Raw genomic sequence first — 19,755 nt, 5'->3', positions numbered from 1 at the left:
ATTAGAGTTAGTCTGCAAACTTTTGCCCTCCACCAAAATAAATCGTAAGTGCTTAAATGAGTTATTTAATTTACATCAGTAGTATTAAAAGCTGTAATATTAATAAACTTATACAGATAACATGTTTTAATATTATTTGCAGAAAGAAGCTGAGACTGTAAGCCAATTCACACTGAACCAACAGATGACATCAGACACTTTGTCGAGTTTTGTCATATCAGTGCTCACAGTGCTCACAGTACACACATTCATGCTTGGTTATTTATTTATCATTAATAGGAAACTTTTTTTTTAGAACACCCTCATTTATGCATTGGTGTAGATATTTTGGTTCACGCGTTCTAGGTTTAACGTGACGTTGGAGTGTTTTTCTTGGGACACTTCTGATGTTGTTGGGTTTGAGTCCACAGCAAAGACATCTGAAGCACTTCCAGTACTGTTGCCTGACCTGGACAGGAATGAGACGAGAGGAGCTGAGTGACTTCATGAAATCAATTTAACCTCTGAAACTCCTGAACCACAGTAGAATTTGTTTATAATAAACAGGTAAGAAAAGTGTTTTGAAAGAGTACATTTGCATTTTCAGAAGTAAATGCTGATACTTCTTTTCTTCCCTACTGTCTCTGGAGACGAAATGGTTTTCCGATGGATCAGGATTATAAAATGGCTAAAATCATTATCATCCTGCATAATTACATACATAAAGAAATATTTGTATGGTAAACTTTGAATATTAATAGAATATAGTGCAATATAGTAACAGAGGCTTGTATATTTAATATTATTTAATAAAATGTATTGTTTATTTGAATATTTTTTCTGCAACTACTCCGACACTTCTGATGGCACTTTAGAACTCAATGCACAATCCAGTCAGTGGTCTTACTTCATTATTGAATGGGTGAATGTGAGGCAATATTATTGAGAATAGAGTTGATAAGAAAGATGAAGGTTCCCTGCTGGGAGTTCAAGATCAGGAAGGCCATGTAAACACTGCAGCTAATTTCGGTTGTCAATTCGCCTTTTAGTAATGGTAAATGGACTGCATTTATATAGCGCTTTCACAGACCCAATGGCCACCAAAGCGCTTTACATATTGCCTCACATTCACCCACTCATTCATACACCGACGGCGGTGTCAGCCATGCAAGGCGCCATCCAGCTCGTCGGGAGCAGCTGGGGTTAGGTGTCTTGCTCATGGACACCTCGACACTTGGTCAGGTGGAACCGGGGATTGAACCACCAACCTTCCGGTTTGTAGACAACCTACATGAACCACTGAGCCACTGCGACCCCATTTTAGTGCTTAATCCTGTTCTATACACACACAGTTCAGTCATTTACAGGAGTGAGAACCGCATTCCACTACCAAATTAACTTCCGAAAAATACAGGTGACAGGTAAAAAAATTCTACAGTGTGTACGGAACCGAACTGAACAACTAGTTGTTGATGTACGGCCAGAGATATGAGCGATTACAGACGAGAGATCTCTGATACTGTTAAAATATGTATGTGACCCGTGCTGGCAAAATGAGTCAGAATGCGCACGGGCTACAGGCAAAACAAGTGAAAAATATACATTTTGGTCGAATTTGAGGTTTTCTGCATGACTTCAATTAGTCCTCGTCTAGTGATCCCAAAGCTCCAAATAGCTATTAAACGTCTAAAAGTATCTTTATTTGTATGTGTTCTGAGAGGAGTACCTTTCCTTTGTCCATGAAAAGTGCTGTTTGTCTCTACTGGCTTCTCGACGACTGGTGCTCGAGTTTGGTATCGTTTTAAAGTGCAACATTCCAACTTTGTGAATATTCATAGTGAATTATCGATGGTATTAGTCTGAACCAGTGAAATGTGATTTTCAAACTCATGCTGATGTAAACAAAACGATCTTACTCGCGCTGACACAGATCTGAATCGAGCGTATAAAGACGCCTCAGACAGAGCGGAATCCCGATATACACACAGAATCACAGTATTTGAAAATATCTGTCTTGGCGAGTATTCACGCAAACATTCTGTTATGTCTTATGTGAACATTTGGTTAACTGTGGGGGAAAAAATCTGATTTGTAACATTTATATTAGATCCGTGCGGTACATCAGGTCTTAATATATAGGCTGTCTGTTTCATTAATGTTAATCAAACAATTGTGGTATCATGGAAAAAAAGATTGAATATATATTTTTCCTATAGATATTTGGTTTTGACTTGGTGTGTGCCAAATTTGCTTGCATTTTTGGTCCATAAACTCAATTTCTGTATGAGCCAAGCTTAAAGAGATGCTGCTCTCTGCAGAGCAAATGGGTTGAGATTATGTCTAGCTACCCTTGCTAGACGTCCAGAGAGGAGGAGCGAATGTAATTGGTTATTGTAATTGGCCTAATGGGTGGAGCTATAATATCCAACCACACCCACAACTCTATCCCTGTCCAGGAGCTGGACATCATTTGACTCTGCAGTAAGCACCACTTGAGCCTAAACAACAAGCCCAAAAACACTTCCAATAAGTGGACATGGCAAGACTGCAAGAGCGCACTCTGTGAAGCAGCCTTAAGCATAAACAAAACACGACGCCTCCGTCGACTGTGCTTCAGTTAAAATGACTGAACATAATGAGTCTTTTGTCACTGTAATATTACATCTTTCTGAATAGTGGATACTAAACGCATGAAGACGCCAGAACTTTGCTAGGGTTACCACAGTGTCAATCATCACAGTTTCCAGAGCGAGTCATGTGTTCCGTAGACACGTTGAATGATAATTAACAGGACTCAATCCTGCATTTAAATGCGGTTTTCACTCCTGAAACTTTACAGTGTGTATGTGACTGAAGAAGAACTTCAGCTCCTTACTGCCAGTAGTGATGAAACCCAGAATCCAGGAGCAACCAAGAACCTCAAACTGAGCCAGTGTTGAAATAGTATTTCAGATGTTGACTGTTTGACCTTTTTAATCTTGAGCACGACATTGTATTTTTATCAGATAGCAGAATTGTCACAAAAGCCTGAGCTGTTTTATCTCCTTCTAAACAAATAATAATAAAAAAAACCTCACATTTCCCTGACATAGCCTCCAGGAACCAGCCTGACACAACCAGAGTGACCAACTATCCAATCACACATACGAGTCCACCGACAAAGGGCAAAGGTCAACAGGGCCGAACTGAGGAACACCAGCCCCACGATCACACACACCAAAATCAACAGGTCCAGCCGTGGAGCGCTCTGAGAAAACATGTCAGAGTACATGAGTGCCATATCTGTGCTGTTCTTGAATGGTCACTATAAATGTCGACCATCCACTGGTTTAACTCGTCTTTCATACCTCTGATGGGCGGCGGCTGGTTTGCATGAGAGCGAATGTTGACAGATGAACACAGGAACACACAGTGTAGCTGCTGTTGGTCTTTAAAACAGAACAACCATCTACAATCCACTCGCTGATGTTCCAGTACACACAGGACAGAGAACCGCTGGGGTCAAACTCCTGCAAAATGAAGAAAGAACATGCAGGAAATATTACAACACTGAATATTAGATGTCTTCAGATGTTCATCAGATCTCAGGTTGGACAAAAACACATTTCAGTCTCTCACTCTGATGTGTTTGAGGGTGAAGTTGACTGGTTTGGTGAGTTTAGTGTTGGTGGTTTTGGGAAGAGTAGCTGAGATCACAGTGGACATCATGGTTTTAACCGCGTCATTTGATGTGTTGAAGAAGTCGGGCTTAAGTAGATTCTCCATTGTGTTAAAACTCATGAAAGCCACAGCAGCAGATCCTGTGTGACAGAAACAGAAGCATGCATGTAATACTGTGTTAAAACAACAACAATTTAAAAAGTAAATAAATGAGTTTTAGTGGTGATGGTATGACATCTCTTTCTACAATTTTTTATATGTATCACATACCTTCACTGTTGTTCTTGGCGATCCCAATGAGATCGATGTCCACAGAAGAACTTGTTGTGTCAAGTCGAGGGATTTTATCTAATGCTACATTTGGTCCAACCATGAAGACTTGTCCCTCTGATTATAAACAAACAAGCAGTTATAGGCTATAATAATTTATTTGCATTATTTATATTTTTTTTATAAAAGTCCAATTTAAAGACAATGACAAACAAATTGAATGACTATTTACTATTGTTGGGTATTCATCTGTGATTGTTTAAAGGGTTAGTTCGCCCATTTAAGACATGAAGTCGTATGCAATCCTTACCAGCACTATAGTGCATACACACTGACCCACTCTGTTGTCACCTCCCTGGTCAGAGTTCTGGCCGCTGGAAGTTTTTCAATAAAGTACTCCCGGTTAGTTTCCGGGACCTCAAAACTGTGCGTTTTTATGTGAAAAAATGATTTGCGTTTCAAAGCTTGATTAATTTACCACACAAAAAACACGCCGGTCAAAATTCATACCTCAGTTTTAATCGGCACTATTTTCTATCCATTTCTGTCAATCCGCGCTGCTGTCAACGTCAACAGTGCGCACGTTCCGATCAGCTGTTCCATAGTGTTTACACAATCGATTGACATTGACAACGACGTAAAAAGTATTAGATTAACAATGGTGCGAACTTGTAAATTCCCAGGCTGTTACCACAACGATGTGCCGGGATCAAAGTTCAGATTCCATCGTTTTCCTGTTTCGAATCTATGAGACAGCTTTGGCTGGTTGCCATCGGCTACTCTGCGGGAGCTAAAATATCCAGTCCAGAATAAAGGATTTTCGTGTGTGTAGTGCTCACTTCAGCGAAGACGATTACAACCAAGGAGGAAAAGTAAAATTAAAGAGTTTTGCTGTACCAGTACCACGGGTAAGCTCTATTTACTAACTTTATGATCCCATGTCTAAACTGTACGGTAAACAAGCTGATGTTTAACGTTAGACTCCATTATAAAACATGTGAAAAGATGTCTAATATAAAAACAGTATAGCCTACAGGGATATTGGTACAATTTGCTGAGAAAACTATTTGATTGAACACACACACAATTGAGGTTTGGTGTTGCAATCAATAACATTGTCGTTGTGCTAAAATTACTTTCATCATCTGATCCGTCTGACATTGTGCTAAAATTGGTTTCATCATCAGAAGTTTCGCAGTCAGACATGTTGTCATCGAGTCGCGCTATCAACAGCTGATCGGAACGTGCGCACTGTTGACGTTGACAGCAGCGCGGATTGATAGAAATGGATAGAAAATAGTGCCGATTAAAACTGAGGTATGAATTTTGACCGGCGTGTTTTTTGTGTGGTAAATTAATCAAGCTTTGAAACGCAAATCATTTTTTCACGTAAAAACGCACAGTTTTGTGACCCCGGAAAATAACCGGGAGTACTTTATTGAAAAACTTCCAGCGGCCAGAACTCTGACCAGGGAGGTGACAACAGAGTGGGTCAGGGTGTATGCACTATAGTGCTGGTAAGGATTGCATACGACTTCATGTCTTAAAATGGGCGAACTAACCCTTTAAGCTAAAATGTCCTTAAAATCAAACCCTATAATTGATTAATACTATAAGCTGCACAGACTTTGTTTTATTGTTGGATACATGTCTTGTGAATGTTGATTGTTTTTAGGCAATATATTCACAAAACACATTGTGGTCACCACAAACCATGAATTTCACTGTAAGTGAACCTGTTTATGGTTATCTTTTTTCCAAGACATTTCTACCAAAAAATTGATGAATTTGCACCAAAATTCTGACTTTTGACATCAGCAACAAAAGATACAGGCAGTGTGTCGCGGGCTGGTTGAAGCAGGCACGGAAGCAGGATCGCAATTGCAGCAGTGTTTATCAAACTAGATAATAACTGATCAGATACAAAGAAAACACGAACGGAACAACCAGGCATGTAGCGAAAACGACAGAAAAGGAACCGACTGAAACACAGGGTTTAAATACACAGAACATACAAGGAAAACGAGACACAGCTGGGGCAAATGACCTCATAATAACTTGATTAACAAGACAACAGGTGATAGGGATTAAATCAAAGAAACATAGGTACAAACTGGGTGACACAGGCAAACGAAACAGACACTAAACGTGACAGAAGCTCCCCCTCCTTCAAGGCGCGACCTCGCGCCGTATTACATCCATAGGGGTGGGCGCCCTGGAGGCTGACAAGAGCGTGGCCTATCCGGAGCAAGAAGCCTCCAGGGCAGAACAGGCTGTTCAGGCGGCCAGGGCGGAGCTGGCAGATCAGGGGACCATGGTGGAGATGACCTTCGGGCGGCCATGGTGGAGACGTATGACGTGAAGATCAGGCTGGCCAGGCATGACTGGAAGAGACTCGGGAGTGGCGGCCATCTTGAGATATGGCCCTGGAATTGTGGTCTCGGCGGAACGAGACCCCAGAAGGGTGGCGGTCTCAACGGGACGAGACACAGGAACGATGGTCTCGGCGGGACGAGACTCTGGCTGGGCGGTCTCGGCGGGGCGAGACCCTGGCTGGGCGGTCTCAGCGGGGCAAGACTCTGGCAGGGCGATCTTCATGGCCATCCGCGCTGACAAGAGAGGTAGCTCCATCACACTGGACATTAATCTTGATCGCCCATAGACCAATATGGTACTGGGCCTGATGGCTGGCATGACACGAAGATTCTCTGGCAGGGCGATCTCCTCTTCATGGCTGTCGCAGAGCCCAACGGTGAATGAAGACCCATTATGCCAAAGCACCCACTCCACATAATCCTGGAAGTTCCCCCGAGGCCCATCTTCGGGCAGGCACGCTTTGGTCTCTGCGTTGAGACCTGCCCAGAGAACCCACAGAGGCTGGTGTCATGATAATAAACAAATGGTACTAAGTCCAAATACCTCTGTGTGTGGGCCTCGAGGGACTGATCCTCCTGGGAGAGTAGGAGAATCTGAACTGCTGCAAGATCCATATTTTTGGTCTGTCGTTCTGCCACGGGCTGGTTGAAGCAGGCACGGAAGTAGGATCGCAATTGCAGCAGTGTTTATTAAACAAACTAGATAATAACTGACAGGATACAAAGAGAACACGAATGAAACAACCAGACATGTAGCGACAACGACAGTCAAGGAACCGACTGAAACACAGGGCTTAAATACACAGAACATACAAGGAAAACGAGACACAGCTGGGACAAATGAACTCATAATGACTTGATTAACACGACAACAGGTGATAGGGATTAAATCAAAGAAACATAGGTACAAACTGGGTGACACAGGCAAACGCAGACACTAAACATGACACAGTGTTTTCTGCTCTTGTGATATAGTTACTAAAAAAGGTAATGTGTATTTGCCTTGCTGTCCGAGGGTTGGGATAGGAATAGTTAGAAGTAAGGAGATTAGGTGGTGGAGGGATGCTCCTCCCGAACTTTGTTAATAAAACCTAATTTCTCACTTACCTACAGTGGCAAGAGTAAAACTGACATTGGCACTCGTGTCTGTTGGCTTCACCAATGTAGATATGAGTTTCTCGCTAATTTTTAACACACGGTTTGCATAGGAGGCTAGTTCAGTTGGGCTGACTGATGATGATGACTCTAAAATCTTCTCTGAAGCGTTGAAGGCCATAGTCAAAATGGTGGTCACAGTCTAATTTATTGATCAGAGAAATATAGTTATTTTACATGTAAATATTAAGAGAGGCAATAAGAATAATGTCAATCATTATGTAACTGACACAGATTTGATTATTATATCATTTTTTAAAAGACTTACATCCAAAGAAAGCTCTTGATCTGTAATGTTCTCTATCTTGTCAAGAAGATTTTGAAAACATCCTGTAGAGTTCTGACTCTAAAATCACAATTGAGCTTTATGAATTAAACTCAAAGACTGTGCACTATGTAAATTTAAATATTCAGCTTACCCTGCATTGATCCGGCATGTTATCAATGTTATCCAGACCTGTAGTGAGGGAACTCATCATTATAACATGAATACAGTCAAATCAAACATCACATTTCAGTCTAGAAACATGCGTACCTGTAGTAGTTGGACTGAGTGTGTTTGGAGTGTAGATATTAGTCTCACAGAAGCAGGAGGACAGAGTGCTACTGTAGCAAGTACAGGTGTCCTTATTACCAACACAGTAACAGTTATTACTCCAGCATTGGAATTGGTTTTGGTCTTGGTTTTGGTACTGATATTTCCAGTAGTAGAAACTATGCATTCTTGTGTTGCAGTGCATGCGGTACTGAGCACCAGTGCAGATGTACGTGTCGTTATAAAGACCACAGTCGTAGACTGGTCTAACTGCTGCAGGGATAGTGATGCTATTGTTGTTATTTGTACAGAAGCAGGAGGATGACATATAGTTGCACACACAGGTGTCCTGATCACCAATGCAGCCACAGTTATCACTAAAACAGTAGTAATGGTTATTCCAGTAGTAGAAATCATGCACACTTATGTCGCAGTACATGTGATACTGAGCACCAGTGCAGATGTATGTGTCGTCATAAAGCCCACAGTCATAGACTGGACTAACTGCTGTAGTGAGAGCAATGTAATTCCTGTTAGTCTCACAGAAGCAGGAGGACAGAGTGCTACTGTAGCATGTACAGGTGTCCTTATTACCAAAACAGTAACAGTTATTACTCCAGCATTCATACTGGTATTGGTCTTGGTTTTGGTACTGATATTTCCAGTAGTCGAAATAATGCATTCTTGTGTTGCAGTGCATGCGGTACTGAGCACCAGTGCAGATGTACGTGTCATTATAAAGACCACAGTCGTAGACTGGTCTAACTGCTGCAGGGATAGTGATGCTATTGTTGTTATTTGTACAGAAGCAGGAGGATGACATATTATATTTGCACACACAAGTGTCCTTATTACCAATGCAGCCACAGTTATCACTAAAACAGTGGTAATGGTATTTATAGTAATGGAAATCATGCACACTTGTGTTGCAGTACATTTGGTACTGAGCACCAGTGCAGATGTATGTGTCGCTATAAAGCTCACAGTCATAGACTGGTCTAACTGCTGTAGTGAGAGCAATGATATTGCCATAAGTCTCACAGAAGCAGGAGGACAGAGTAGTACTAGAACACGTACAGGTGTCCTTATTACCAACACAGTCACAGTCATTGTTCACACACTGGTACTGGAACTGGAACTGATATTTTTGGTAGGAGAAATCATGCATTTGTGTGTTGCAGTACATACGGTACTGAGAACCAGTGCAGATGTACGTGTTGTTTTGTAGCACACAGTCAGGGTCTGTGACTGGACTAACTGATGTAGGGATAGGGATAGTGATGCTATTGCTGTTAGTCTCGCAGAAGCAGGAGGACAGAGTGCTACTGTAGCAAGTACAGGTGTCCTTATTACCAACACAGTTACAGTTATTACTCCAGCATTCATACTGGTATTGGTCTTGGTTCTGATATTTCCAGTAGTAGAAACTATGCATTCTTGTGTTGCAGTACATGCGGTACTGAGCACCAGTGCAGATGTACGTGTCGTTGTAAAGACCACAGTCGTAGACTGGTCTAACTGCTGCAGGGATAGTGATGCTATTGTTGTTATTTGTACAGAAGCAGGAGGATGACATATTATAGTTGCACACACATGTGTCCTGATCACCAATGCAGCTACAGTTATCACTAAAACAGTGGTAATGGTATTTATAGTAATGGAAATCATGCACACTTGTGTTGCAGTACATGTGGTACTGAGCACCAGTGCAGATGTATGTGTCGCTATAAAGCCCACAGTCATAGACTGGTCTAACTGCTGTAGGGATAGTGATGTTATTGCTAATATTCTCACAGAAGCAGGATGAAGTATTATAGTAGCATGCACAGGTGTCATTATTACCAACACAGATACAGTCTTTACTCATGCACTGGTATTGGTTTTGGTATTGGTATCTTTGGTAGGAGAAACGATTCATTCTTGTGTTGCAGTGCATGCGGTACTGAGCACCGGTGCAGATGTACGTGTCATTATCAAGCGCACAGTCCAAAACTGAACGAACTGCTGCCCTTGATTCAGCGGCAGTGGTGGATATTATACCTGAGGATGAGAAAGATGTGATCAAAGTAAACACAAATACCAAACCAGGTGAATTTCCAGCATGGTTAGCACATTTCATTGGATTGGAAACACATTTCGAGTTGTTGTTCTTTGTTTTTAGAATCTGGTGACGTGTTTCAGGTGTCTATTTATGGTCTAGGTGAGGCACTTACATTACATCACCTGACCATTCTGTCGGCCACAGGCACTGTTTATTTGTTTTGATTCATAGTATCCATTCTTTAAAATGTAACAAATATTTTCAAAGTATTTCATTTGGAGTATTTTTGAAATTAGATTAACAGTTCTGTAAAATTGCATCCTTATATAGACAACAGAGTAGAGTTTTGACAATGACCATGTACTAATAAATGAATGTAATTATTTAAAAAAACAAAAAGGTAATATGGTTCACAGGGTCAACAGACATTTGTTTAAAGAAAACAGTACTGGCTTACACTTACAGAGGATTAAAGAGATGACAGCCAACAGTGACCATTCAACACCTGGCATGAAAAAAAAGACAAATATTAAAATGTCTAATGTTTTACTACTGTTATACATAGAATTATTTCACAATACACACAAATATGAATTGTTTTTCAACGGAGATCTTTAGCACTGACTGTTAGACACTTAAGTTTCAAACGATCAATGTCTGTTCAAACAATTTTGTAAATTTCTGGAGCCATACTAATTAGTTTAGGCAAATGAGGACATAACTTACAACTGATCGACGATGTTGCAATTACTTGCAAGTCAACTTGTTGTGATAACTTGTGATAACTTGATAACGTAATCACGTTGGAAAGGTCACGCTGGACGTAGGCGGAAGTACCGCCCCATTGTTTTAAACATCCAGGATACGCACACAAAAGGACCAATTTAAACAATAAACTGACATAAAGACATAAATAAGTAATTCAACATACAATAAAATTTGAACGATCCTCCTTCTCCACGCTTGTAAACAATGGGGCGATACTTCCGCCTACGTCCAGCGTGACGTTTCCAACATGATTGCGTAATGCCTGGCGCGTCGCAGACCAGCACAAGACGAACAATTATGGTTAAAAGGTATATACATTTTTTGTTTTTGTTTTTTTTGAAAATGACCAATGGTTTCGCTAGATAAGACCCTATTCCTCAGCTGGGATCGTGCAGAGCCGTTTGAAGCTCTTCATAGCCCTTTGAAACTGCATTGATTTGGACTTCAACAATTTGGTTACCGTTGAAGTCCATTGTGTGGAGAAATATCCTGAAATGTTTTCCACAAAAAACTTAATTTCTTTTCCACTGAAGAAAGAAAGACATGAACATCTTGGATGGCATTGGGGTGAAATTATCAGGAAATTTTCATTTTGAGGTCAACTAATCCTTTAATATTACCCTTTCGTTTGTTGAACTGTTGTATAAAATCAGTCACATTAGCAATCAAATGGATATTCGGGAAACATTGCATTCTTGCTCGTAAAATAAATGATCAACATTAAAAACAGTAGATATATACAGAAATGATCAGACAGTGCTACATCCTTAATAACAATCGATGAAATGTTTAGACCCTAGGTTTAGGCTAGGGTTTAGGCTAGTAGCATAGTGGTGGTGTTGTCGCTAGTCAAAATGCCTTATGGACATACACCCAGGCATCATAAGGCTTGGCTTTAATGCCTTGCCGTTGACTAGGGAGCACATCTGACCTCAACACACAAAAATCCGGTGCAGCATCAAAGTATTGATGAGCTGCACATGACAACATAGCACGTAGTTGTATGTATTAAGGGATTTGTACGCTCTAATCATTTCTCTTGTATACACACTTGGTGTCTGAATTAGATAATTATATATATCAGGCCATACAATTGCTGGCCACTTCTTGTCATCCACAATCCAAAGATCGTCAGGTATTGCGTAGGGATCCGGCAAGATCTCACCATTGCTGAGAGTAAGTTTTTTAATATAATCGCCACGGTCGGAGGTACTAAGGCTTCCCACATAATCCATCGTCAAATCTTTGATTTACAGTAAAGTAACGTTATATGTGTGCAGTCATGATATGTTGCAGGTCGTAAAGTAACGTAAACAAGGTTAACTTATATAAAAGCAAATTCGGGCTCTATAGAGGCTATTACATTACTAACTTAAGCTGTGTGCCAATGTGAAGGCTGCATCCTTCGAAGGCCGCGGACTTTAAAGTATGCAGCCTACGCGTCCTTCGAAGGACGCACCATGTAGCCTTCGTAGGATTTCCTAATGCACAACCAGGTGTTCCCTATTACCCCTCCTGGCGCCAAGCAACGGTGCGAGAGTACACCGCCATCCTGATAATTAATTTGTTATAATTGAGTAAACAACTATGGAGCAAGAATTGGCTATTGTCATTTTTATGTTTTATATTTTACTGGAGGACATGTGAGGATGTTTCAGCCCTGGCGCTGTTATTGAAGTGTTATTTAAGGTTCAAATGTTCACTTATATCTTACCTTGATGCGAGTTTGTAGGCTAGTGTATTATTTTTATTATGTACAGAAATGGACCGTAGTGAATATAGTTACACAGGTTTTCAACCCTATTTGAATATAAAGCCCAGTGCAAACGTTGCTCCCGCTCGTCATCGGCAGCTGTCAGTCACAGTTGCTAGGCGACCAGAGCAATCCGCAAGCTAGACCGGTCCGAGCGCTTCAGATGCGCACTTTGATATGGGACGCAGCTGTAGTTAGCAACAATTTGTTAATATTGTGGCAATAGGCCTACATTTTGTTACTTTCATTTTAAAAATAACCAGTGGTGGAGTGTAAGGAACTACTTTGTTAATATTCACATACAAATGTGAAGTAGGCTACTTTTTTCCCACACAGAACAGCAACACAACAAAATTATGTTATTTTACAATATGATACATTGTTTTACATTAAACTACACAAAAGTATATATATATGATTGGTTCTCCCCAATGCGGTATTAGTGGTTATTAAAAGTACTTTACCGTAATAAAGTAGCCTAGCCTATCTTAATATTTTTTCCATGAGTCAGCCCTGCAAACCTGTTGGTCGACAACTTAGTGGATAGTGGAAATATGCAGTCAAACACTCAGAGCCCATCCCAGATGGTCCCAGTCTACATCATTAGCCGCGTTCCACTGTCGGGCCAGTGCTAGGCCAGGGCTTTAAACGGGCCGTGCCGGGCTAATAGCCTCGGGCCAGTAGCACCTGGCTTGCGTTTCCACTGCCGGGCCAGAAGCTCCACAGCGCGTCACTAAAACACGCCCGTAACACGCCTCTCTGGAACAACGTCACACTAACCCATCATTTCACCAACAAATGGAAGTTTTATCAGAAAACTAATCCGAATGAAATCACTGGAAAGAGCGTGCATCGCAAAACAAACATGATAAAAGCGGCGGTTTGCTGGCATTTTTGTTGTTTACTTGAATATTTAAAACCCAAGCATCGATGTTTTACCACAGGTTTACAATAAAAAGTGATACATTGATCATAATGAATTACGTTATGTCAAAATTGCACATTAGTCACACAGAAATAAATTACTGTAGGTCTATTTCACAAAAGAAAGATGACACACTTACTTATTCAGTCGAGGCTGTTTCTGTTTATTTGGTAGTTACAGGACATATATCACATTTATAAAGAATGATAGGCTACTTTCTACAAATATATGCCACCAAAAACACGACCTGAGGAGCTTTAGCACTCTCTCGACTCGGCTATATTTTCAGTCAGAGAAAAAGAGGAAGCTCCCGAAAAAAAGTTGCTTTTTTATGATAGTCCGGTATATAAAGAGCGAGACGTAGGATACTGACAGATAGAATAAAAACATGATTGTGATAGCCTTATGATTGGTCTGATTTCTTCAAGCGTTCACCATGTTTTTTTACTATGCGTATCTTCAAGCGTTTACTATGTTTACTATGGTAATGGTTAGCGCGCAATGCGCGCATAGTCTTTTGCATCGCGTATAAATATTTCTACCTTATACGGTGATCAGAATCCACATCGGATCACAAACAGAAGGCATTCAAACATGAAAGTGAGTTAAACTATTTTAAAAGTAGCCTATTTAATGCTGACAGAATCATCCAGCGCTGTCGTCTCCAGACTCAGGTAAACCCCGCCTCTGTTCGTAACCACTCCTCTAGCCCGAGCTGGCCCGCTTTGGCCCAAGGTATTCGACGGGCCAGAAATCCTGGCCGTTGGCCCCGAGTAAGCCCCGCTCAAGCCCCGGAAGTGACAGTGGAAACGCGACTGGCCCTGGCACGCACTAGCACGGCCCGGCCCTGGCCCGTCAGTGGAAACGCGGCTATTCTTTCTTATTTTATGTACTGTAAATGTTAATTTTGAGATGTTTAACGTATATTGTAAATAGTTGGAAAAAGTACTTTTATGTAACCCACAAATTATTTTCATTTACCATTTTTAATTGAAAAAAAGGTATAACATTATTTGTTTCATGTAGAAATTATGACTGTCATTACAAAAATAAACAATGTCCAGAGCAATAAATTCTCTTTTATTTACACATTTAAAGTTGCATACAAATAAATAATGTACAGAAAAGCTTTTTTCCCCTTCTAATCAAGTCCCAAAACTTGTCTTCTCTGTTTCGCCTTCTTCGTGGTGCGGATGCTTGTGCTCATGCTGGTGCTGCTGCTGCTGCTGGTGCGGCCCCTGGCTCCTCCTCACCGTGGGCACACACTGCTGAACTCGGCCCTGGTCTGTCCTCAGGGATGGGGGCAATGAGGACAGGGCGGTTGGTGGAGGGGCTCTGACCCAACACCTCATCCATGAGGACAAACCAGGGCCGAGTTCAGCAGTGGGTTTCCCACTCACACCTTGACCTGTCCCTGGACACTTGCAATCCTAAGGCAGATCAAATTAACCATGGCTTGTTAACAACAACAGCACAATAAATTTCAGTAAAGATGTGTGTATTAACTTTCTTACTTTGTATTTTTTTTTAAGTTGTCCCATTTTTTTACCTGCATGGGAGTTGCCTTCCCCAGCAGACCCATTTTCTCCAGAATAAGAATTGCTCTAAAAAAGGAGAAAAGGGGTGAAAAATATTAACACAGGGGTGCAATCTTAACATTAGTGCACTGTTAACTGCAAAATATGACACATCAGGACATACATACAAAATACTTCAGAAATCATATTTCTGGATACTCAAATTTGGTTAAAACCTTTGTAGACATAGCTTGCATTAGGCCTACAGCAGTACAAAAACATAAAAAGTGAAACCCCATTGCCTTATCTACTGCTTTTCTTATTGTTGTGGGCTTTATAGGGTGAGTGATATTTCTTATAATACACAAGTCAAGTGAGACAGCCCAGTGCAAATATTACAATAAAATTTAATTTATTTAGTTTAGTTTATTTATTTAATTTACATTTTGCTGTCTGCTCCTTGCTCACTGAAACAATTATTAAAGTAATATTGGCACAAGTTTTGCCTCAAACTACCAGACAATGGTGACGAATGAGTTAAGATGAAGTTTATAAGAAAGAAAAACGTGTGGCTTTTAACTCTGGGTTCTCTAGCTATTTGAGTAAATGAAAACATAATACTTACATTTAAATGTGAATTTGCCATCCACCAACGAACTCTCGAACTTTAAATAAAAATGCTGTCGTCACCGGTGCGCAATGACTTATGGGGTAGGATAGGCCGCTTAGGATCCATTTATGCATCCTCTCTTTCACGGGGAAACGAAGGGTGCATTTGGCGTCGCTTTTGAATCAGGGTAGCCCTCGTCTCGCCGCGATGACGCAACCGGCCTTCGAATACGGCCTTCGGAGGATGCAGAATTGAATTGGGACAGCCTTCATCGCGCCGCGATGACGCAACCGGCCTTCAAATGCGGCCAACCGGCCTTCAAATGCGACCTTCGGAGGGTGCAGCCTTTGAATTGGGACGTCCTTCGTCGTGCCGCTGTGACGCAATCGGCCTTCAAATACGGCCAAGCGGCCTTCAAATACGGCCTTCGGAGGATGCGGAGGTCTAACATGATAATTGATACAAGCATCACAGCATGTCCGGATTTTGATTCGTAAATAGTTGGACGTTTTACATAATGTTATATTAATATGAAACACAAACAAACAGATCCAACTCTGAAATTGCAGTTTATTATCGAGTCAACAAGAAATTACAAACAATGCTAAATCTACATTAATTACAATGTTCTTTTACAGAACTCGGCATAACAGATAGCGGTTTTTGCCTCCTAGATGCGCGCGCATCCGGTATTGTTTGTATACAAGAAACCCGTGTATATAGGAAGTCTAAGTCTAAGATGCATTTAGAATATAACTCTTGGAGTTTTGACTGCAATTTTAATTTATGTTATTAATATAAAGTCCTCCAAGGACATTTTTGCTACCGTCTATACCATTCAGAGACACAGGTGGTGCCATATAACTTCTTACTTGATTTTGCTTGTTAAAAGAGAAAACAAGTTTTGTTTTGCGGTTACAGTTTCAGAAAAATTGATTTCTGGAATTGGAAAACATGTTACTGATAAATGAATGTAGAAAGTTGAAGTTTGGCTTGCTGAGGATTATGAAGCAATGATAGTGCTGCATGACATTTAGATGCAACTGTAATAAACTATAAATTATAATTAAAAAATATTTATATAGTTTTAACAAAAAATATGTGAGCTGAGCTATAAATTAACATAAAATACTCATCAATTTCTGTTAAGAAAATTATTCATGAATTCTTTTAGATAAATCTTATTCATTGTCAAAACAAAATTGTCATACATTTAATTCTCAGTCAGTAGCCTACTGAAAATACGCAATAGAATTTCTCTAAATCAAAACAGGAAAAGAAAAATACTTACTTTTAAAACCAGTGACCACCATTGTGGAATCTCATAGTCCACTGTGTTTAATATTTATTTAGCAAACCAGATCAGGCATTGATTTTCTGAAATAAATTAAGAGACAAAACAAAAATTTGCTGTGATGAAAGTTTTACCAAAATGAACGGGGGAATTTACACGCTATAAACAGCAACATCATAATCACAATCACCTTTAATGGCTGCGCCAACCATAATTGTTTAATTGTTTCCCACCAGAGATATTCAACACAGACTGAAAACGGTGCCAACCAACTCTGTGTTGGAAGATTTACACATTTAGCTCTCACACACTTGCTTTTGCAAGCCTGCATTTAAGGATAAAAAATCACTCAAATATAGCTACTAACAAATTTAATTCAGTTCTATTTTACCTCGCTCTTCTGTCTGTAAACCCTTCACCTATCAACTATCTCTTGCAACGTCGAACAGCCCTTTAATTTTTTGCCCTTACAAATAAATCACACCTCAGTACACACAATAAAGTATATTTGTTTTGAAAAGGCTAATAGTTCATTCTCATGATGAATATGAGAAGCATGTTTAGAAAGTTTAATTAAGGATTTCAATGTTTAGTCTAAATAGCATGAAACATATATACAGTGTCACAAATCGCTACTGAAGACAAAACTGCAAAAATGGATTGATTGATTGATTGATTGATAGTAACACCAAAGCATTTCATTCTCATTCAAGCATTTAAAGAGGGAGGGACTCACCTGGAATGAGTTTACATGTAGTGATCTTCACCCAACTAGACGGATTATATTTGTGTCAGAAGTTTATATGATAGTTATCTGTTCATCTGATGATGAAACATATTTAACATATTTTTGCCTCTTCCAGCTAAAATTCAAATTTATATTCAAATCTACACACAAAGACAGAACACACACCAAGATGCATTTACATAATTTTAAAAGAAAACAAAGATTACATTTCAAATATATTTGTACACATTTCAAAAAAAAAAAAAAAATTAATTAAAGCACAATTGCGATTTCTCCTTGTTCTCATCTTCATATTTGTCAGGCACATGTTTTCGATGTTGTGCTCAAAGTGTGGTGTGCAAAGACTACAAAAGCATCACATCCATCTTCAATGCCTTTCATCCATCTTCAAAGAACAATTCTTTGTTCTTGTTTCAAAGAAAAGCTTAACTTTAAATCCTCCAGAGTCGCGGCCAAAGCCGAATCGAAAGACAGCTGTTCGACAGCAGCAGCCATTCTTTGTTTTCAAGCAGCAGTGAACCGTCGCAACTCTGTCATCATTATGTTAAGCCCGCCTGCCGACTCTATAGACGATGTGATTGGCCTGACTAGAGTTTGGTTTTTCCAGCTCGGAAGTCAACGGAGAGTTGCTAGACTACACTGGCAGCGAAATAATTTTTGCAGCCCCTAGGTGGAGTCTAGATTTCTAGGCTAGTAGAACAAGGTTTATCGTTGGAAGTGTAGCAAGTATAGGAAGTGTAAAATAACTAATAGGAGTGGGAAAAGCCAAAATAAATAAATACATAAAATACCTCTAACTATAGGTACCCAATCTACACTACACAAAAAAATAGTTCCCTGACTCCCTCTCTACTTTAAACTTGAGAAAAGCATAGTATTACAAAAATAAAAATGGCACCCACTCCCTAGAACTTTGAAAAAGAAGGTTATCTCTGCGCCAACCTCAAAAACGCAAACCCGCGAAAACGCCAACGGCATGCACATGCGCATTACGTATTTAGCCGATAGGTATGTGCGTTTGAATATATATTTGCGCAGGCGTGTAATCCTTCTCCACAAACCAACCCTCAACAAACTACTTGTCTGACCTTAAAAATGTATAATAAAGAATTATTTATCGCTTCCACGCTTCCAACCGGAATTATCCCGACAATTTTTTTATCTGTACAGAGGTAAAGGTGTCACGTTTTGGTTTGTTCATGTCATGTTCCATGTCTGTCAAGTGATTCCCTGTTTGTCATGTGATCCTGCCATGTGTCTTGTCATTGGTTAATCGTCTGTTCATTGTACACAGGTGTCCCTTGTCTTGTCATTAGTCTGTGTATTTAAGCCCTCATGTTTGCCATGTGTCTTGGTCAAGTTTTGTTTCACTGTACCACTGTTTGGTAAGCTTTATGTCCATGTCCACGGTTTTGTTTTGCTTTAAGTTCATGCCACACTTTTGTTTTGAGTTCATGCCATGCCATGCTTTTGTTTCTAATAAGCTGCACTTGGGTTCTCTCTACAACTTGCCTCCAGTGGATCCCCTTACAAAAGAGAATGGAAGGAGGCCTTCACAGGGGAGAGACTAGTTGACACTTCAGGACTGCGTTGTCGTCGTGTCCAGGCGCAGGTCCTTCATCAGATCCGGATACGGCCTGGATCCGGCGGACTGCGGTAAACCTCGGGATAAACAGAGAGTCTAAAATTAGCGTAGACGTCATCCTTCTTATGATGTAACAAGTACATCAGGATTTATGGGAAGTGTTCCCAGTTCCGGCTGACCTAATCTATGCAGCCTAACATTGAATTATAGAAGTCTATAGTGTGTTATGTGTATGCTAGGTCAAAGAGATGTGTTTTTAGTCTAGATTTGAACTGACCGAGTGTGTCTGCTTCCCGGACAATGGTAGGAAGACTGTTCCAAAGTTTTGGTGCTAAATAGGAAAAGGATCTCCCGCCAGCAGTCGATTTAGATATTCTAGGTATTATCAACTGGCCGGAATTTTTACTGCGGAGCTAAACCATTTAGTGCTTTGTAAGTAATCAGAAATATTTTACAATTTATACGATGTTTAATAGGGAGCCAATGCAGTGTTGACAGAACCGGGCTAATATGGTCATACTTCCTGGTTCTGGTAAGACC

General features: G+C 40.3%; 1 protein-coding gene across 1 annotated transcript; it reads right to left on the bottom strand.

Moving 5' to 3' along the window:
* Window positions 1-247: 247 nt before the first annotated feature.
* LOC130070208 (uncharacterized) lies at window positions 248-17,695 on the bottom strand. Its single transcript, XM_056234517.1, has 12 exons — window positions 17,619-17,695; window positions 16,880-16,965; window positions 10,479-10,520; window positions 7,975-10,014; window positions 7,859-7,896; window positions 7,708-7,785; window positions 7,392-7,581; window positions 3,910-4,026; window positions 3,598-3,779; window positions 3,327-3,488; window positions 3,057-3,226; window positions 248-448 (listed from the first exon to the last, which is right to left on the bottom strand). Exons 2-12 carry the CDS (start codon window positions 16,899-16,901, stop codon window positions 307-309), a joined length of 3,183 nt encoding a protein of 1,060 aa, XP_056090492.1. The 5' UTR covers window positions 16,902-16,965; window positions 17,619-17,695; the 3' UTR covers window positions 248-306.
* Window positions 17,696-19,755: the final 2,060 nt, after the last annotated feature.

This window comes from Rhinichthys klamathensis, unplaced genomic scaffold, assembly GCF_029890125.1.
Source record: "Rhinichthys klamathensis goyatoka isolate OS25496 unplaced genomic scaffold, OSU_Roscu_1.1 h1tg000018l_1, whole genome shotgun sequence".
Classification (NCBI taxonomy): domain Eukaryota; kingdom Metazoa; phylum Chordata; class Actinopteri; order Cypriniformes; family Leuciscidae; genus Rhinichthys; species Rhinichthys klamathensis.
This window is presented reverse-complemented; position numbering and strand designations above follow the sequence as displayed.

Coding starts and splice junctions, on each gene's coding strand:
- LOC130070208 (XM_056234517.1), bottom strand. CDS start 16,901: ATGGTGGTCACTGGTTTTAAAA. Junction 10,521..16,879: donor GGTGGTCACTGGTTTTAAAA/GTAAGTATTTTT, acceptor TTTTCATGCCAG/GTGTTGAATGGTCACTGTTG. Junction 10,015..10,478: donor TGTCATCTCTTTAATCCTCT/GTAAGTGTAAGC, acceptor TCTCATCCTCAG/GTATAATATCCACCACTGCC.